Here is a 22051-nt window from a genome sequence, read left to right on the forward strand (position 1 = left end):
ATGGATGAGGGTCTTGCCGAGGCCTTGCGGCCCAGCAGAGTTCCACGAGGCTGGGAAGGATCAGAGGGAAGCTCCCCTGAGAGGCTCCAAAGGCAGGGTTGAAACATTACAATTTGGCAGCCTCCAGGAGTTATGTAACCCAGGAAAAGAGCTCTCCCACCCGGATAGAAGTGAAAGCCATGAGAAGGTCCCTCCCAATGGAAGTCCTTAAGGGAGAGAGAGGAGGAAAATGGCCTGGCTGGGAGATCTGCCACCTGGGTGAGGGGGTCCAGACCACAGCCCCTCCGGGATTGAAGTCCGGAAGGGGGACAGGGCGGAAAGTGACCGGGCAGGGTCCGGTTTCACCTGGGTGAGAAGGTCCGGATTGTGTTCCCCCTCCAGTACTGAATTCCTTAAGGGAGCGTCTGGTGGAAGGCTGTCGGGCCAGGAGTGTTCCCGCTTGGGTGAGCGGGGTCAGGTGGAGCCCCCACAATGGATGTCCTCAAGGGAGCATCTGGCGTAGGGCTGTGGGGTCTGGAGAGCTCCTGCCAGGCAGGGGGAAGGCGTCCGACCTCGCCCGGTACCCGACTGCATCCCTGAAATGTCACAAAGTCCCCAGAATGGCTCTGGACCAGAAAGCAGGGGGACACGGAAGCCCCGATGAGAGCGGGCCTGCCCCTCGGCAGACAAGGGGAGCTCCACGAGGTCAGCCGGGATCAGAGGGAGGTTCCCTAGAGAGGCTCCGAGGGCATGGGAACACAGCATGGCTTGGCAGCCTTCAGGAGATATGTAGCCCTGGGGGAAGAGCTCTCCCACCTGGGTAGAAGTGAAAGCCCAGAGCGGGTTCTGTCCCGATGGAAGTCTGAAAGGGGGACAGGGGAGGAAAGCGGCCAGGCAGGGAGCGCTCCCGCCTGAGTGATAAGGTCCGGATTGTGCTCCCCCTTGTATGGAAGTCCTTAAGAGAGCATTTGGCGGAAGGCTGCGGGGTCCAGAGTGCTCCCGCCCAGGTGAGCGGGGTCAGGCAGAGGCCCCCAAGATGGAAGTCCTCAAGGGAGCATCTGGCAGGGGGGCTGCACACTGCCCCTGCTGCAGGGCCAGGAGTGCCCCTGCCTGGGTGAGCAGGGTCAGGCAGAGCCCCCCAGTACGGAAGTCCTCAAGGGAGCATCTGGCATAGGGCTGCAGGGTCCAGAGAGCTCCTGCCTGGTGAGTGTGGTCAGGCGGAGGCCCCAAGACGGACGTATGGCAAGGGGGCTGCACACCGCCCTTGTGTGCGAGTTTGAAAGCCCTGGGTAGAGGGCAAAGGGGAGAACCAGTGCCGTGGAAGTCCGGATGAGGGTCTGTCTGAGGCCTCGTGGCCCAGCAGAGTTCCACGAGGCTGCGAAGGATCGGAGGGAGCTTCCCCTGAGAGGCTCTGAAGCCATGGTGGCACTTTGCGGTTTGGCAGCCTGCAGGGGATATGTGGGAGACGGGGACCTCAGTGCTCTGGACCAGAAAGCAGGAGGACACGGAAGCCCTGATGAGGGTGGGCCCAGCTGAGGGGAGTTCCGCGAGGCCGGCCGGGATTAGATGGAGGTCCCCCTGAGAAGCTCCGAGTGCATGGTGACACTTTGCGGTCTGGCAGCCTGCAGGGAATATGCAGGAGATGGGGACCGCGGTGCTCTGGACCAAAAAGCAGGAGGACACGGAAGCCCCGATGAGGGTGGGCCCAGCCGAGGGGAGTTTCGCGAGGCCGGCTAGGATCGGAGGCTCCGAGGGCTTGGGGACACAGTACAGCTTGGCAGCTTTCAGGAGATATGTAGCCCAGGGGAAGAGCTCTACCGCCAGGGTAGAAGTGGAAGCCCGGAAGGGGGTCTGTCCCAATGGAAGTCTAGAAGGGGGACAGGGGCGGAAAACTGCCAGGCTGGGAGAGCTGCCGCTTGGGTGAGGGGATCCAGACCGTAGCCCCCTCCGGAATGAAACTCCAGAAGGGGGACAGGGGCGGAAAGTGGCTGGGCAGGGAGCTCTCCCGCCTGGGTGAGAAGGTCCGGATCGTGCCCACCCTCCGGTATGGAAGTCCTTAAGGGAGAGTCTGGAGAAAAGCTGCAGGGCCAGGAGTGCTCCCGGCTGGGTGAGTGGGGTCAGGTGGAGCCCCCCATGACAGAAGTCTTCAAGGGAGCATCTGGCGTAGGGCCACAGGGTCCGGAGAGCTCCTGCCTGGGTGACCATTGTCAACCGGAGGCCCCCAAGATGGAAGTCCTCAAGGGAGCATCTGGCGGTTGGCTGTGGGATCCGGAGTGCTCCTGCCAGGCAGGCGGAAGGCGTCCGACCTTGCCTGGTACCTGACTACATCCCTGAAATGTCGCCAAGTCCCCAGAATGGCTCTGGACCAGAAAGCAGGGGGACAAGGAAACGCCGATGAGAGTGGGCCTGCCCCTCAGCGGCCGGGGGGGGTTCCGCGAGGCCGGCTGAGATCGGAGGGAGGTCCCCCTGAGAGGCTCCAAGGGCACGGAGACACAGGACGGTTTGGCAGCCTTCAGGAGATATGTAGCCCGGTGGAAGAGCTCTCCTACCCGGATAGAAGTGGAAGCCCAGAGGGGGGTCCGTCCCAATGGAAATCCGATAGTGGGACAGGGGCGGAAAGCGGCCGAGCAGGGAGCGCTCCCACCTGGGTGAGAAGGTCTGGATCGTGCCCCCCCTCCAGTATGGATGTCCTTAAGGGGGCATCTGGCAGAAGGCTGTGGGGCCAGGAGTGCTCCCGCCTGGGTGAGTGGAGTCAGGCGGAGGCCCCCAAGATGGAAGTCCTCAAGGGAGCGTCTGGCAGGGGGCTGCACGCCACCCCTTCTGCGGGGCCAGGAGTGCTCCTGCCTGGGTGAACGGGGTCAGGCAGAGCCCACCATGATGGAAGTCTTCAAGGGATCATCTGGCATAGAGCTGCGGGGTCCAGAGAGCTTCTGCCTGGGTGAGCATGGTTAGGTGGAGGCCCCCAAGATGGAAGTCCTCAAGAGAGCGTCTGGTGGGGGGCTTGACGCTGCCCCTGCGGCGGGGCCAGGAGTGCCCCTGCCTGAGTGAGCGGGGTCAGGTAAAGCCCCCCATGACAGAATTCTTCAGGGAAACGGCTGGCGTAGGGCCACGGGGTCCGGAGTGCTCCTGACTGAGTGAGCGGAGTCAGGCAGAGCCCCCCATGACGGACGTCCTCAAGGGAGCATATGGTGGATGGCTGTGGGGTCCGGAGAGCTCCTTCCAGGCAAGGGGAAGGCGTCTGACCTTGTCTGGTACCCAGTGGAGTTCCGCATGGCCGGCTGGGATCAGAGTGAGGTCCCCCCTGAGAGGCTGTGTGGGCACGGGGACACAACACTGTTTAGCAGCCTTCAGGAGATATGTTCCCGTGGGAAGAGCTCTCCCACCTGGGTAGAAGTGGAAACCTGGAGGGGGGGGTCCGTCTTTATGGCTGTCCAGAAGGGGGACAGGGGCAGAAAGCTGCCAGGCAGGGAGTGCTCCCGCCTGGTTGAGAAGGTTCGGATCGTGCTCCCCCTCTGGTACGGAAGTCCTTAAGGGAGCTTCTGGCAGAAGGCTGCGGGGCCAGGAGTGCTCCCTTCTGGGTGAGTGGAGTGAGGTGGAGGCCCCCAAGATGGAAGTCCTCAAGGGAGCGTCTGGCGGGGGGGGCTGCACGCCACCCCTGCTGCGGGGCCAGGAGTGCTCCTGCCTGGGTGAATGGGGTCAGGCAGAGCCCACCATGATGGAAGTCCTCAAGGGAGCATCTGACATAGGGCTGCTGGGTCAGGAGTGCTCCCGTCTGGGTGAGCAGTGTCAGGCGGAGGCCCCCAAGATGGAAGTCCTCAAGGGAGCGTCTGGCAGGGGGCTTCACGCTGCCCCTGCTACGGGACCAGGAGTGCTCCTTCCTGGGTGAGCGGGGTCAGGTGGAGCCCCTCCCTTGACAGAAGTCCTCAAGGGAGTGTCTGGTGTAGGGCTGCTGGGTCCAGAGCACTCCTGTCTGGGATATAGTGGTCAGGCAGAGGCCCCCCAAGATGGAAGTCCTCAAGGGATCATCTTGCAAGGGGGCTGCATGCCTCCCCTGGTAGTCAAGAAAAGCTGGCTCTATTTGCAGATGATATTATTTTATACCTGACAAAAGCAGAAAGAGACATTACAGTGTTGTGGAACATTTTAAGACAGTTTCAGATCTTTTAGGGATACAAAATTAATGAAGCTAAAATGAATACAATAGCAGTGAACTCTGTACCCACATATGAATTGGTTCAGCAATATGCATATTTATGGGGACATGATGATAAAATGAAATATTTAGAAGTATGGATTAAAATGATTCTGGTGTGGCAACTAAAAATATGTGGGAATAGACTAAACAAAAGATAATACAAAAAAAGGGAAAATTGACACTTTTTTATATGGATATGGATAGTAAGACACACGCAGTTAAAATGTTTTGGCGTTCGAAAGACATGTGTGAATGGGAGTGCCTTCGCTGAAGGCGGGGCGTCGGGCTGGTAACTCGGCACCGTAAAAATCTACTGCCAATCATTAGCGGACTGGAGGTCCGCTGTGGCGTCCCCTAACCGGGAAAAGCTGAAAGAAGAAGAAGACGTAGTCTTATACACAGGTCAGCCATATTTTTATCAACCAGAGGAGAAGTTGTAAATAGCAATTAATAAAGAGTTGAAGGACTTTATCTGGGAGGAGAAGATGGCAAGAGTTAAGTGGGATAAGCTGAATTTTACTATAAAACAGGGCAGACTGGGATTACCCAATTTGACAAGGTATTTCAGAGCTACACAGTTAAGGCTGCTATACATAGCACAAGCAGAAAATTATAATTCAAAAGTGGAAAGGGATGATGATGAAACAGGAGGGAAGCTCAGGAAACAAGGAGAGACTGGGATTTTGGATGCAGGCCTTTAGAGAGAATAACAATAGTCATACAGATTATTATATCTATAAAGTAGCAGAAAATATCCTAAGAACTAAGCCAACATGGGAATGGAGAAAGAGGATTCTGCAGATAGAGATGACTGCAATTAGAGAAGATGATAGGCAAAAGGGGGTTGAAATTTATTGGAAAAAAACTGGCAAAGGAACCAAGGTATTGGAAGCAAATAACTAGAGAGGAAAAGATGATAGAATGGGAAGACACCAAGAATTTATTTGGACTCAGGTTAGAGATTGATTTCCCTATCAAGGATTGATATCAGAGTATAGGCAAAAATAAATAAATAGGGAGGGGTCCTAAATAAAAGACCAGCACTGGTAGAGTTTTTAGTAGAATCTAGAACAGAAGCTGCCATTAAAAAAGGAATAATTAGTAGAGCATATAAATATTGTATAACTATAACAATCAATCAGAAGAGGTTAGAAAGAATTGGAAAAAGAGACTGGATAAGCAATTCAAAAAGAAACAGTATATGTATATCTCCCAAATATGCAACAAAATCTGGAAGATTTAGGATTTTTGCTTGGAGATGTTTACATAGATATTTTTATACCCCAAGTAGACTCCAGAGAATTTTTCCTCAGGTATACAGCAAATGTTGGAGGTGTGGCGGGGAAGAAAGAGGTAATTGTGAACATATTTTCTGAGAGTGCGGTGAGTTGGCAGACTTTAAGGATTCCCTGCAGGATACACTGTCAGAGATCCTGTGTGGGCAGATTGGTGTGACGAGGGAGATGATTTTTCTGAGCTATGATACAGAATCGAAACTGCCTAGACATGGTAAGGCCTTGCCATGTCTAATTATGGAGGATGCCAAAAAATTACTAGACAATGGAAATCAAAAGCTAAATCAACTATACTAGAAGTAGTGACTATAGTAACAGAGATAAAACAAATGGAATTGAGATATTTCGAAAAGGGCAGGCGCAAACTACATAGGAAAAAATAGAAATTGTGGGAACAATACATACAGGGGAGGAATGTGGTTTAAATGAAGGCAGGACTTAAATGAGCTATGCAATGTTGGAAAATGATTGGATAGATTATAAGTGATGCATAATATTAGCAACTGGGAGTGTGTCAGTATGGTTTGTGAAGTAAAATGCAACTTGGATTGTGTGGTATGGTTTGTTTTCATTTATATAAATGTAGGGTTGCCTATGTCATAAGTGATGGTTTAATAAAGGTGTTTCTTGTTTAAAAAAAAAAAAAAAGAAGGATTAGCTCTTAAAGAAAGCATATCTTCATGGAAGATGAGATAGGGTGGCTTATCATAAGAGCTTGTCACTCAGATACTCTTCTTGTAGATGTCAAAACAGTAAGTAGTACAGTTTTCCATGAGAAGAACCTGAAGTCAGCCTGAAAGGCTGGTTCAAATGGAATAATTGTCTATTTTTCAAGCATACATTCCCATACATGTAAGTGTACTTAAATAAGTACCCTATGGTGTTGTATATTCGCTAATGGGAAGTATGCATCTATTCTGTTACTTATGTAAAACTGAAAATATTTATTAAGATACCTTTTACATAATAATTATACAACATTTTCAGGCTGAATATGAGTTTATTATTAATTTGTCCTAGTTATAAGTCTAGTAACAAGATATTACTACCAAGTTGTAATACAACAAGCTGGATTTATGCTTACATAAACAACAAGATATTGTGTTCTGATAATTTAGCTATCCTACTCTCATAGGTTCATAGGTAGGTACTAGGCTATTGGCCCTAGGGCCTATATAAGCCTAGCCAAAAGGTACCCTGGCTTTTGCCACCCAAGAAAATAATTTTCCTGTGCCCCTGTCAAGCAGAGCCACAGAAGTGATACCCAGGGTGAAGTTCCTATCTCCCATCCAATCATCAAGATTTTTCTTGAAGAGTGCTAATGAGGAGCTTTGTTTTATATAGATAGGTAGTTTGTTCCAGAGTATGGGAAGTCTCTGGGATAGGAATCTATCCCTCCAGCATGTTTTGTTTATTGTGGTGACAAGGTTTAGGTCCCTAGAGCATGTAGCTCAGAGGGATTGGGATGCCTTTATGTGGGGCATGTCCAACAGCTCTGGGTTTGACATAGCTTTGTATGTTAGGCAGAGATTGCCTCTGAGTAGGCGATATGCGACAGAGTAAAGCTGGTATTTTTTGAGACGGTCTGCGTGGGGCATCTGTTTGAGGCCGGTAATCCTCTTTGTGAGGTATTTCTGTGGCCTTTCCAGTTGTTGTAGATCTCTTTTTGTTTTTACTTTGAAAGTGGTTTAAAATCCTATTAATGCACCTAATGCCCTAAATAGTGAACTGACATACATAATAGTGTGCAAGTAAGTCTAACTGTAAAATAACTGATTGTTTTATTTTTTTAACAAATAAATATTTAATACAAAAAAGGTCTGTCAAACTCTGAAACTGGTCTCGCCATATTCAGATGTTCACCTGGGACCCTGTTTTGAGACCTGATATAATAAGCTTGTGTATGGCCAACTTCAGCACTTGTAAACTCTCTTGGATAACTTAAGATCTGAAGTAGTTAACTTCATTTGATCAGCAACCTGTGGGTATCGGATCCGATTCAGATCCGAGCCGGCAACTTTCCTAGCAAAAGATCTGAGCTCCAAGCTCCTCCCCCTACCCATAATACCCTACCTCCCTCTAGTCCTCAGATCTCGTTTGCCGCGGCTTCTTGAAGCATCTGAGAACGAGCTCCTAGCGTTGGGTTTGTGAGTTAAAGTAGAATATTTAAACCTTTTTTTCCTTAAAAATCTCTGTAAAATTAGTGTGTGTGGTACCCTTTTCTCCCTTAATCTTTTTGGGTCGTTTTTCGTGTTAGCTTAGTGTAGATTTTAATTCCCCCCCCCCCTTCTGTCTGTGTGGGAAGGTGTGTGCGTGTGGGCCTGTTCTTTTCAAAATGTCTGAAGGCCCAAAAGCAATTTTTTCTAAATGCTCCAAGTGTGGCCATAAGCTGTCCCCAGCGGATGGCCACACTTGGTGCGTTATTTGCCTGGGTGTGGACCATCTTTCATCAGGCTGCACTATCTGTGCAGCCTTTAACCCCAGGGCTTTGAGGGATAGGTGGACTAAGCTAGTCCTTGCGCTCCTTTTGCCCCCTGATTCGGCTTCGTCCTCCTCCCCCTCTGTGGCGCCAGCCGTGGCTGCGGCTGCTCCACTGATCATTCCCGCTCCCCTGGCCGGGATTCAAACTCCCTCTTCGGCTCAGGAGGAAAGGGACACCAGGAAAAAAGACAAGGAACATGACAGGGACCGACATCGTAGTCACAAGAGGTGGGCCGATTCAGTTCCCTCAGCCCCGCCGTCTAAGCAGTTTGCCTCCCCCCTTAAGGTCTCCGGGTCTTCCCCTTCCAGGCTTCGTTCTCCACGTTTCTCCCCGGAGCTGGAGGAGGAGACCCAGTCACCTTCGAGGTCGTCCAGGCGGCCTTCCCGGCCAGCCTCAGTAGCCTCATCCAGGTCAACCAGAAGTTTATCCGACGCAGACATGGACCGGATGATGCATCAATTTCTTCAGGCCCAGATGCAGATGGGAGTGCTCTTGCCTCCCCCCTTCCGGGGGGGGGGGGCTCAACCCCATTTTTCACCCCCATTGCTCCTTCTCCGACCTGCTATCAGGGTTCGGAGCTGTCGGATCTGAGTAGCTTCAGAGCCGGGGTGGTGTTGGCGCCGACAGTATTTCCTACTTTGGCGCCGACTGCACCTTCGAGTTTGTCGGATCCATTTTCGGATCCGAGCTCTCGGTGCCATGAGATGAGCGTCGGATCCGGAGGGGTCAGTGTGCCTTCGGCTCCGTTGAGGTCGGAGCGCACTGTCCTTTCAGATCCGATCGGGTCATCTCCAGCGCCGATCCACACGCTGGATCCGAGGGGGCTGCTTTCGGATCCTAGGGAAAGCAGCTCACCCTCGGCATTCGACGTCGTGGAGAGGGTCCTTTCGAGGGATTCGAGGCCCCGGGCTCTTGCTACAGATCCACTCGCCATTCCCTCTCAGACAGGCCTGTCTTCCATCATCCGGCCCCAGGGACAGCCTGCTCCTATGTCCCAGATGGTTCCCGTAGAGGAACAGGACATTGTTGGTGAGCTCTCCTCGGACAGCCCCCCCGAGGAGGTCCCTCACAAACAAAAGTGCAAGAGGAGGCACTTGGACTCACCCGAGTCCCTTACAGAAGACACGGACTTGGAGGAAGGGGAAGGTTCCCCCAGGTCACCCCCCTGAGGACGTCTCCTTTGGAGACATTATGGAAATGCTTCGTATTAGAGGGGGGCGATCAGCCCAAAAGCCTTCCTCGGATAAGTCTGTGTTTCTGGAGGCGTTCAACGCAGGCCCATCTACCTCTTGGGTATCCCCTCCCGCCGATCCCCTGGTGGACCTGATAACTACCAGGGCATGGAAGGAGCCAGACACTGTGGAGCCAATAACCAAGAGACTGGACAGGATTCTCAGCCCCCCCACAGACAGGACAGTTTGGAGCAAAGGTGCCCTGGTAGATGCCATGGTGGTGGCGGCTGCCACCAAGAAGGAATTGGCACAGGAGAGTTCCTCGGTACATCCACCAGACAAGGAGTCTCGGACGATGGACCGCCTCAGAAAGCGGATGTTCGCTTCAATGACCTTCTCTGTCAGGTCGCTGAACTATATGGCACACGTGATTCGACTCCAGCGAGACCTAATCAAAGAGTACGCTGGGTCACCCCCAGAGTCCATGTCGGCCGAGGACAAACGGACTTTCTCGGTGCAAATGGCCACTCTTAAGTCTATCACAAACACCTCTATGCGGCTTCTCTCACATGCCACGGAGGGAGCAGCTAGAGCCAGTGGAGCAGGCATTGTCTTACGATGACAGGCCTGGCTCCGTCTCTATGACTTTGCGGAACCCTTCAAGGCGTCCTTTGCGAACACCCCTTTTGACGGTTCAACGCTTTTCGGCAAAACCATCCACGATATGCTACTCCAGAGCGAGAAGGACGGGAAAACGTTGTCTGCCATCGGGATCCGCTTCTCGGCTCCTCAGAGGTCCTTCTCCAGGAACCAAAGAGGACAGAAGAAGATGTGGTTCCAGAAATCCCAAAAATCCCATTTCGCTCCGGACCCCTCATCCTTCAGAGGCAGAGGAGGACAGGGTGGATGCCGGCCCAGAGGCAGAGGGGGGCCGAAGAATTTCGGGTCGAGTGAACCCTTTTCTGATCGACCCACGCAGCAACCCTGAGGGGTTGCCCGACTGCTTCTCTCTGGAGGCAGTTGGGGGGGTGCTTCTCGGAGCATCTAGCACATTGGGAGTCCATTACAACAAATCGCTAGGTGCTCCGGATCATATCCAGAGGTTACTCAATTCCATTCCTAAGTTTTCCTCCCTGGTTGGGGCGCCTCCCCGATGTACCACCCAATCAGAGGGAGGCAGCAGCCTTCGAAATAAAAGCGCTACTAAGAAAAAGAGCCATCCAGCACATCCCTTCCGGTCACGTCCCTTCTGGTGCCAAAAAAGACGGGGGACTTATGGCCAATTCTCGACCTGTCCACACTGAACCTGTCAGTCACCAAAGAAAAGTTCCGGATGGTCACCATTCAATCCATTCTCCCACATTTACAGGAGAACGACTGGATGTGCTCCATAGACCTCAAGGATGCGTACTACCACATTCTAATGGACATGTGATCCAGGAGGTTTCTCTGCTTTCGGCTGGGAGCCAGCCATTATCAGTTCAGGGTCCTTCCCTTCGGTCTCACCACAGCCCCCAGGGGATGTTCACCAAGGTCATGGCAGTTGTAGCGGCCCACCTGAGGCTTCAGGGAATACAGGTTTTTCCTTACCTGGACGACTGGCTCCTAGCCGCCCCCACCAGGCATCTACTCTGTTCAGCAAAGGACTATTTCCTACATCTCACCCGCCATCTAGGGATCACGATCAACCACAAGAAATCCTCCCTTCAGCCTACTCAGATCTTGGATTTCATAGGGGCCAGGATAGACACAATTCAGTCCAAAGTCTTTCTGACATCGGACAGACTCCGCAATCTAAACCTCCACATTTTGGCTCTTCTACAGTCCTCGGCCCCTCCAGCGGAGTTAGTCCTGAGGGCTCTGGGGTCCATGGCAGCGGCCATTAACCTGTCACCACTCGCACGTCTGAATATGAGGATTCTCCAATGGACCTTACAGGTCCAGTGGTCCATCCTATGACATCCCTTGTCTTTCCCTATTCCCCTCAGCAGGGTTTGCAGGGAATCTATACTTTGGTGGCTCCATTCCAGGCACCTCCGGGAAGGGCGCCCCTTCTCCATGTCCCCACCCCAAGTCACAGTGACCACGGACACGTCTCTCCTCGGGTGGGGTGGGGGCATTGCATGGGGAGAACCGTCCAAGGCATGTGGACTCACACAGAGACCTTTTTGTATATCAATGTTCTGGAGATGAGGGCGGTGCTTCTAGCGTTGCAGGCTCTCCATGCCCTTCTTCCCCTAGGGACTATTGCAATTCAAACAGACAACATGTCAGTGGTCTGGTACATCAACAAGCAAGGGGGAACCAGATCTTACCCACTTTGCCGAGAGGCCATGAGAGTGTGGGAATGGGCGATATCCACGAACCGCTTTCTCATAGCAACGCACATACCGGGTTGGTCAAACATTCTAGCGGACAAGCTGAGTCGAACTATCCTCTCACCCTATGAGTGGTCTCTGAACCCCTTAGTAGCAAAACAGATCTTCCTCAGATGGGGTCAACCTTGCAGCGATCTATTCGCGTCACCTTCGAACGCAAAGTGCAGCAAGTTTTTTTGCTCTAATTCCCCCACCAGGGGAATCCCCCAGAGATGCTCTGGTTCATGCTTGGCCATCCAGTCTTCTTTATGCTTATCCTCCTCTTCCGTTGATGACAAAATTCTTGCAGAAAGCTCGTCGGTTGAAGAGCAGAGTTATCCTCATAGCCCCATTCTGGCCTCGTCAAGCCTGGTTCCCATGCCTACGGTCTCATCTAGTGCATCCTCCCTGGATCTTAGATCCCCTTCTGGATCTGATTTCTCACCCCTTGGGATTGAAGACCCCCGACCTGGACAACCTCAAGCTCTCGGCTTGGTTGATCCAGTTCCCTTAATGGCTAGGACTCCCGGTATCTCATCCTCAGTTAAGGCTATCCTGGTGGCCGCTCATAAGCCTTCTACCAGGAAAGTCTGCAAGAGTAAATGGAAGCGTTTTTCTATCTGGGCGGAGCATAGGAATTTGGATCCTTTTACGGCTCCTATTCCAGCAGTCCTCGACTTTCTATCCCACATTTTTCATCAGGGGCTAGTTCTTCAACTGTTAAAGTTCAATTGACAGCTATTTCCCACTTTCACATTGGAAACAATTTTGGCCCCCTAGCCTCCTCTAAGATCTGCAAAACCTTCCTGAAAGGTACCTTTCTTTGAGACCCCCTGTTAAGGAGGCAGTTCCTCCATGGGATTTAACCCTAGTTCTCCAGGCTCTGACTGGTCCCCCTTTTAAGCCTGCAGCTTTGGTCGACTTAAAGTATGTATCTTGGAAAACTGCCTTCCTGATTGCTATTACCTCAGCGAGAAGGATATCGAAGCTTCAGGCTCTTTGTAGTAAGCCCCCATACATCGTTTTTCATAAAGACAGAGTTTCCCTCAGGACTAATCCCTCCTTTCTACCTAAAGTGGCTTCTGAAGCCAACATCAACCAATCCATCAACCTGCCTGTCTTCTTTCCTAATTATCACAACAAAGGAGAGTATAGACTTCATTGCCTGGATGTACATAGACAGTTGCGATTTTACTTATACAGAACGGCTGTTTTTCGAAAATCGGAACAGCTCTTTGTCTCATTTGCTAAGTCCTGCTTGGGTAAACCAGTGACAAAGGTAACCTTAGCTAGGTGGATTTCCCAATGCATTCTTCTCGCATACAGAAGCTCTGGTCGACTTGAGCCTGTTCGGGTTTGGGCACATTCTACCCGTTCTGTGGCTACTTCTGCGGCCTTCTGGTCGAGGGTCCCTTTGGATGACATTTGTTCAGCAGCTACTTGGGCTTCCTCTCATACTTTCATTACACATTATAAATTGAATCTGATTTCCAGAGGAAGGGCATTTTTTGGCTCTGCAGTGCTCTGGAATATCCTTCTATAAGGACCTCCCAAGTTGTTGGTAGCTGGGGACTCTGTCCCACAGGTTGCTGATCAAATGAAGTTAACTACTTCAGATAAAGAAATTATGTACTCACCATAACGTTCCATCTGAGTAGGTAACTTCATTTGTCAGCAACCAACCCTCCCTCCGTCCCCCTGACCTGTAGTTCGTCCTTAAAGGATCATTGTGTTTCACTTCCCAGATGACATCAGGTTAGGATGTTCAGGTGTTTTTTCCTTGTGTTATGGTAGTATTCTGTGATACTATGGCAAACTCGATCTGAGGACTAGAGGGAGGTAGCAGGGTATTATGGGTAGGGGGAGGAGCTTGGAGCTCGGATCTTTTGCTAGGAAAGCTGCCGGCTCGGATCCGAATCGGATCTAATACCCCCAGGTTGCTGACAAATGAAGTTACCTACTCAGATGGAACGTTATGGTAAGTACATAACTTCTTTATTCTGGACCCCCGTGGAGCACATAACATTGCTGCCACTATCTCTTCAACTCCATCTTGCAGCATATACTGAAGTAACTGGCACTGGTCAGACTGCTTGGACAACATACATGCTTATTGTTTCCTTTTATGGATATACAACAATTTGAGAGCTACTAAACTATGGATTAGAAGCTTCGACAGATTGGCCATAGCAGGTCCACCTCTTCTGGCCATCCTCCTCCATATCATCAGTAGCCACTCATATGTGCAATGGTTATTCATATACAAAAGACAGTAACCAATAAATTTGCACAAGTCAAAGAGTGTTACTATTAACACTGTTAACTGTTTGGATGCCACCATGCAATGCATTATATCTGATAATTCTCAAACTACTTTCCTCTGTCTTAACTGCCATAGGATATGCACCCTGATCATTCATAAACCCCTTGGTAAATCTTATATATGCCTGCATAAGTTCTGTAACAATAAATCCTGTTTACATAACACTCAGAAATACTTTCACTTGAGTCATGCTTATTTGTAAGCTCTGTCTTTCTAAAGCATAGCCAAACAGTCCACTTACGCTGTACTGATGAGGTCAAAAAAGTTGGAAAATGCATGTCTACATCTAGTATGGTTTTGGTTTTATTGTTCTGAATGTGCCATAAAGACTTAAAAAAGTAGAAAGTCCTGTATTCAGAGGCTATCTAGGTGATGGTTTATTTGCATATATCCCATGGGCTTCTACTACAAGCTTGGTTGAGTCTTGCTGATTTTACTGCTAGGCAGGGGATATTGTGTGAGAATATGGTATTACCAGAAGTCAAAAAGACAAGGGAGTCATCTAACACTACTAGCAACATATGATGCATTTCTGCAGAGTAGCTAATGGCCCTTACTAAGTTCAATGGATATGTATTACTAATACAGTAACATTTTATTTCATGTAGTGTAGTAGAAATATATAATTTCACACAGGTTATGTGGTAAAGATTTAATCATTTCACCAATGCAGTGAAAGATGAATGCAATACATTACTTAGGTTACTGTGGAGTAGTTTTTAGATGCTGGAAAGTAGCTGCTTATCAGGGAATGTTTGAAATATTAAATATTTTTTGTTCTTATTGTTATATATGTTTATTATAGCACTTCTTAAAAGGACCATGGAGTCAATGCAGTCATTAGATGCTTTTGGAGTTCACTTAAAGGTAAGGAATTATGCTGTAAAATAATGATTATTCTCTGTCACAGGTCAATACTGTGGCATAAAATAAAAAGAATACTGTAAAACAGCTTACAAAGCAAAAGTACATTTTTTCCACATTACACCATCTTAGTTGATCCAAACCCACTATTACTATAGGCCTATCTGTTTTTTAAAGATCCAAGGTATGACCAGGTAGTTATATTGATGTTCTACCTGAACAAGTGGCAAGGGTATAAATGTGATATGAGATTCTCCTGAGTACCACACTGAAATGTATATGAGAGCACCAGCTCTGAAGACTGACATCAGAAACAATTATGACAAACTGTCAAATAAGTGAACTTTCATCAGAGTTTTACTATTCTTTTTCTCTTCACCACCTCCCAGTCTTAGCAGCACAACTTAAGACATTTACAAGATGACACTATAAGTGGAGTCACTTTGGTGTGTGTCTCTCTTTTTGTTGAAAACAATGTTAAATTATACTCACAGCTGGCTCTGTGATGTACAGGGATAAAGCCTAGACTACAACTAATGACCCAGATGACATGAATTTGGTTAATGGCTCAGATACTGTAAGACCTAGGCAGCGGAAATTAGGAGTGAGCACCAAACACTGGCTTACCTACCTTTGAGAGAGGTTAGGTTAAGGCCTAAATAAAAAACATCCTGATGGCTGCTTGAATTGTCTCTTGCCCTATAGGAAAGTACTAAGTAGATTGATCACAGAGGGTTGGTGGTGGCAGTTGGGGGGAAAGGGACAAAAAGAAAAAAATATATATCCTCATGACATAAGCTTTAAAAACATTTGCAGTAGTTAAAAATATTAGTGGCTAATGTTTTCATTACTTTTTTAAAATTATTGTCGCAAGGAGACAGAGTGAAGTGTAAGGGGGCCATTCCAGCAGGTTCTAAAGGAGAAAGTGGTTAAAGGGACTTAATGAAATTATATTTCATGCTTTGTTTTTAAAAAAGTTTAAAAGTATTTCAAAGATTTTAAAATCTTTAAAAGAACCTGCACAGACAGCACTCAGTCTTATTGTGAAACACAGCTTATTGGGAGTTGCAGAACCAACTAATAAAACATACAAATTCACCCCTGGTCTGCCACCTATATCTCTCATGGATAGAGGCAAACTGTAAATGTTTGGCCATGTATGCCCTAGCTTACACATACCCCTAAAAGTAACCTCTAGGACACCAAACTTATTGAATAAATTTGGGATGGGTGGCAAGGCTTAAAAAGGCCCTTGTGTTCATTAGCCTAGTTTATACCTATGTACCTAAACAAACAGCAGAATACAGCAGGCATGTAGGCACATGCGCACACACACACACACACACACACACACACACACACACACACACACACACACAAACACTCATGCACAAACACGCACACAAACACTCATTCATACATAGCCACAGAAATGTTACCGCAACCCTTGGACTGGCAAAATCTTGCCCAGATTTCTTAAACTAGCTTTCAGGAATGACTACGCTGTAATTTCTTTCAGTGATGAAGTGTGACTTCTCACTACAGGAATTATGTAATAGCCATCTTGAAAAGGAGAAGGGAAGTTAATTGTTTGAAGCCTATTTCAGGCAATAAAACACAGTGCATATTTCTTTTTCAGAATACATTGTTCTTTCATATATTTATATATTTATGCTGCATTACAGTTAAATTTAAACAAAGTGGCTGCTCGTGTTGTGTCATGTTCTTCAGGAAGAAGAGGAAATAGATGGAGATGAAGAATGGTAGTGATTTAAAACAGCATGTGTGAGGACTATCGATAAGATATCCAGCCAAGCCAGGTATGGAAATAAGGTAGATAAAGAAAGGTGGTAGAGGAATACAGAAGTTCAAGAAGTCATCAAAAGAAAGAAGGTGTGCAGGAAAAAGTTGAAGATAGAAAAGATAGACCAGGATAAGAAGTAACACTGGTTTGCTAACAAAGACGCTAAGATGCCTGTTGCAATAGCAAAGAACAAGGCATCAGAGACACTACCAGCTTCTGGAAAGTGACTCAGTAGATGACATAAAAAGCTCTATCAGGTTGCAAGGCAAAGACAGAAAGATAAAGAATATAGACATCAACCACCCTTCATAAAGGGATGCCAGCAACAACTTAATGACTAGTCCACAGGACATCAAAGGGAGATGGAGTGCAGGAAAAGGTGGGCGATAGAAAAGACAGACCAGGCTAGGAAAGAATACTGGTTGGCTAACAAAGATGCTAAGAGAGCAGTTGTAATAGCAAAGAGCAAGGCATCAGAGGCACTTGTCCAGCTGCTGGAAAATAAGTCAGTGGGTGGCACAAAGAAACTATATCAGGTTGCAAGGCAAAGATAGAAAGATAAAGAAGAGATTCAGACACCTTTCGTAAGAGATGCCAGCAACAACCTTCTTACCAGTCCACAGGACATCATAGCCAGATGGAAGGAGTACATCCAGCAGCTTCTGAATGAAGAAAATTTCACAGAAACTGTACTGCCTCAGACACAAACTATAGTGAAAGAAGAGGAGATCATCTTAGATGAACTACAAGCAGCACTAAGGAAAATAAAGTTAAGGAACGCAGCAGTCTCAGATGAGGTCGTGGCAGATATGATCAATATATTGGGCAAATTAGGGGAGAAATGTTTCCAGGGGATACTCATAGCAGTATGGAGAAAGGCATATCCCAGATGACTGGAGAATAAGCATACTTATACCAGTGTATAAGAACAAAAGGGACATCCACAACTTTGGGCAGTACAGAGGCATCAATCAAACTCCTGTCACTTGAAAGTTCTGGAGAGGGTGCTTGATAAATGGATATGCAAAGTAGTAGAGAGTAAGATGGGAGGTGAGCAGTTCAGATTCAGATCAGGATGCAGCACAACTGACCCAGTGTTTGCAGAGAGACAGGTAGTTGAGAAGAAACTGGAAATGAGGAAAGCGTGCAATTGGGCATTCCTAAACTTAGAGAAAGCATATGACAAAGTCCCAAGAAAGCTGATTTGGGAAGGCCTGTGATGGTTCAAAATCCCACAAACATTGATAGAATTAGTTCAGGTTATGTACAAGGACCCAATGACACAAGCATGAACAGTGTTCTGACGTAAAGAGGGTTCCCAGTGAGAGAAGGGGTGCATCAGGCTTCAGCTCTGAGCCCACTGCTGTTCAAACTGGTGATGGACAACATTAGCAAGCAGGTCAGAGGAGACAGTCAACAAAGTTGCTGTATACAGATGATGTGGCACTGCAGGAAGACTCTGAAGAAGAATTTCAGCAAATGATAGCAGACTGGGATACAAAACTAAAGGAATGAGATAAACTGAGTACAGAGAAGTCAGTTGTAATAGCAACAAATGAGAGAAATCAGAAGAAGCTGAGACTTGACATAGAAGGGAAAATAGTGTAACAGATTAACAGCTTTAAGTATCTGGGAAGTATGTTGGGGAGAATAGAAGTCTGAATGAGGAGGTCAAAGATAGCATCAGAGGAGCTGCAGCCAACTAGCACGATGCCAGGGGTTAGTGTTTTATAGAAGAATGCCAAAAAGCTAAAAAAACTGAGAACAAGTTGTACAAAACAGTGGTGCAACCAGTACCACTATTGTATAGTACAGACACCTGGGCAGTGAAGTCAGAGTAGATGAGGAAGATAAAGATGGTGGAGATGAAATGCCAGGGATGTGGTAGGATGCACCCTGTGGGACAGACATAGAAATGAGGACATCAGAGCAGAAGCCAAAGTAGCTCCAATTGCAGAGAAGGTCAAAAGAGAGCAGATTACAGTGGTTCAGGCACATATGCAGGAAAGCAGAAGACCATCTGATGAAGAAGATTTGTGATAGACAGGAAGAAGGTAAGAGGAAATGTGGGCATCCAGCAAAGAGATTGCTGGACTGTGTGAGAGAAGGCCTGTGATAATCAGGTATGACTGTTGAAGAAGGTAAGAAAGTGGCATTGAATAAAGTGGTCATAACACTCTGATCCCATGTAGTAAGTGAGGAAAAGGGAGTTGATGAAACTGCTGATATGGTTCATCTGCAACCCACTACCCAGAATTATTTTGCTGAGTGGAAACTTGGCTGAAAAGTAGAAGCTTTGCATCCAGAAATTTGATTTATTTCCCAGTGCAGATAGATTAACTGAAAATTATAAACAGATCACATGTGCTATATTATTGCAGGTAGTTGGAGAAGAATCCAAAATGTATTTAACTCTCTTTCTTTTGTTGATAAGGTGAAAAGCAAAATAGCAAGACTTGGAGAACAGTTTAGTAATTACTATCAGCCTAGAAAGACTTACCATGTATTGGACATTTATTATTTACAAAAAGTAAGGTCTTATTGCACCTACTGATTGATTATGTTACTAACTGGGTAGCAGAGCAAAAAATTGTAAGAGCTGTAAATTGCATAATTCTGTAATAAGAGAGTAATTTAGGATTTAAGAAATGGTGAAACAAAGAGCAGACTTTTAAGCAAAATATGCCTGACTTATAAAACATTGTGGATGTGTGCAGAACAAGGGAACTTACTAGTGCCCTGTTAAAAGAATCATCTGAATTAAAGGAATTATATAAGCCATGCGGTGGTGGTGCTGCGGTAGCATTGTCGCCTCACAGTAAGATGTTGTCCTGTTCGATTCTCAGCTAGAGCGTCTTCTGTGTGGAGACATGCATGAATGGGCGTACCTTCGTTGAAGGTTGTGCGTCAGGGCCGGCAACTCGGCACGTAAAAATCTACTGCCAATCATTAGCGGACCGGAGTTCTGCTGTGGCGACCCCTAACCGGGAAAAAACAAAAGACACAACAACATATAAGATAGAGTGTGAGTCAAATAATAAGGAAAAATTAAAAGAAAAAGAGGATGTGTCACACAAGTGATGGATATGAAAAACAGCCATGTGGCAATGCACTGCAACAATGGTTGAGTCTGGCAAAAAGCTGAGTCAATTAAAGTTCAACCATGCATTAGATTTGGCTATAAGCATGACAGAATTTAATCAATCCTACAAAATGTGTATCAAAAAAGGGCATTTTGCAAATATGTGTAAAAGCAAACACAAGCAAGTTTAAAAGCATTTGCATGTTGTATAACAGAAATGAGAAATAAAGGCACCACTACGCCTCCTAGGCTCACATAGCAAAAATAAAATTTGCACTCAGTCAACCAATTCACAATCAAATAAACCTCCATTGTTGAACTTGAGTGCACACTAATGTTGTATTGTAACACATGACAATATGAGGAAATGTAACATAAAAAATGAGCATTCTTGCAGGTCATGCCCAGGTATTCCTCAGCAGTGTCACTGGCACAACAGTTAGAATGCTTGTCTTTGAGACAGACAACTGTGGGTTCTTTTCCCACACCAGGCAGATGAATTGCTGATACTGCAATGCAACATGGGGGAGGTCTGCACTCCTGAGCATGTTGTCTTTCAGATGAGATGTTAAATTGAGGTCCCGTGTGTTTGCATTGGTTGTATCTCAGGTGGATATTAAAGACCCCACAACACCTATCAGAAAGAGTAAAGGTCCTTTATTTGTATACAAACATAACTCTCATTTACAAAATATTTACATATTTACAAATATTTACATATGTACAAATATATATATACAATCTGATTACACATATTCATAAATTCCTTTACAGTTATACTAAATTTTCATCCCTATTAGACCCCCACTCCTTTTTCCATAACCACCATCTGATTTTACTTAATATTGTTGCTAAAATCAATTTACCATTAAACTTAATTTCATTCCATATAACCCATATAACAGAAAATAACATCTGATATTGTCAATTTTTTCATCTCCTCCTCACAGATGGATTATGGATCTGATCCTCGACTCCAACTCGGCCGTTACTAAGCTTGTGGCAACCAAAGAAGCTCTTTGACATTCCCATTACCCACAATGCATCTCTCTCTGTTCCCTCAGATCTCGTTTGCCTCTAGGTGAAAGATGTGGTCCTTCCTTAAAGCTCTTGGATAGTCAGGTCGTCTTTCTTTAATTATTGCCTTTTTCCTAATCTTTCTCAACCTTCAGTGCCTTATTGTTGACCTCTTTCTCCCTTTGTTAGAAAACTTTCATATTTCTTTGGTAACTGCTTTTTATTAGGTTACTTATCTCTCTCTCTCCCCTATAACCGTCATTTTTTTCTAGTACAGTTTTTCCACTCATTCCTTACCTTTTAGGTAGTCTTAACTACTACTGTTAGTAATTTTACCCCTAGCCTTTTCTTCCAGAAAAAAAAAAGAAAGAAAGAAAAACATTTTCTACTAACTTTATCTTCTCGCCATGCCGGAAAAATTTGATAAGCCTGCTGGCTTTAAAAAATGCTCCAAATGCGGACATGAAACCCCGCTCACTGATTTACATGACATATGCATGTATTACCTAGGTCCTTTACACCTGCAGGAGAACTGCTTTATTTGTCATTCTTTCAACCATCGTGCATTGGTTGAAAGAAGAAACAAACTCATCTTGAAGGGGATGCTTCCCTCTGCCTTTGAAAAGGCTATTTTTGCTTCTCCAGTTAAGTTGGCTCATTCTAGTCCTGCTTCTTCCCTGTCTGTTGGATCTGGTGATGACAGAATTTAATCAATCCTACAAAATGTGTATCAAAAAAGGGCATTTTGCAAATATGTGTAAAAGCAAACACAAGCAAGTTTAAAAGCATTTGCATGTTGTATAACAGAAATGAGAAATAAAGGCTCCACTACGCCTCCTAGGCTCACATAGCAAAAATAAAATTTGCACTCAGTCAACCAATTCACAATCAAATAAACCTCCATTGTTGAACTTGAGTGCACACTAATGTTGTATTGTAACACATGACAATATGAGGAAATGTAACATAAAAAATGAGCATTCTTGCAGGTCATGCCCAGGTATTCCTCAGCAGTGTCACTGGCACAACAGTTAGAATGCTTGTCTTTGAGACAGACAACTGTGGGTTATTTTCCCACACCAGGCAGATGAATTGCTGATACTGCAATGCAACATGGGGGAGGTCTGCACTCCTGAGCATGTTGTCTTTCAGATGAGATGTTAAATTGAGGTCCCGTGTGTTTGCATTGGTTGTATCTCAGGTGGATATTAAAGACCCCACAACACCTATCAGAAAGAGTAAAGGTCCTTTATTTGTATACAAACATAACTCTCATTTACAAAATATTTACATATTTACAAATATTTACATATGTACAAATATATATATACAATCTGATTACACATATTCATAATTTCCTTTACAGTCATACTAAATTTTCATCCCTATTAGAACCCCACTCCTTTTTCCATAACCACCGTCTGATTTTACTTAATATTGCTAAAATCCATTTACCATTTGCTTAATTCTTTCATTCCATA

At 46.5% G+C, this 22051-nt stretch overlaps 1 protein-coding gene across 3 annotated transcripts in view; it reads left to right on the forward strand.

The window, feature by feature from the left end:
* LOC122794469 (DNA polymerase nu-like) overlaps positions 1-22051 on the forward strand; it is a 1147210-nt gene that overhangs the window by 1016679 nt on the left and 108480 nt on the right. For all 3 annotated transcript variants that reach the window (XM_044062886.1, XM_044062887.1, XM_044062889.1), the window contains one exon: positions 14609-14670. In XM_044062886.1, the coding sequence (XP_043918821.1) occupies positions 14609-14670 (62 nt within the window). The remainder of the gene's footprint in view (positions 1-14608; positions 14671-22051) is intronic.

Source organism: Protopterus annectens, chromosome 2.part1 (assembly GCF_019279795.1).
Source record: "Protopterus annectens isolate FY-2018-M chromosome 2.part1, PAN1.0, whole genome shotgun sequence".
Taxonomy (NCBI): domain Eukaryota; kingdom Metazoa; phylum Chordata; order Ceratodontiformes; family Protopteridae; genus Protopterus; species Protopterus annectens.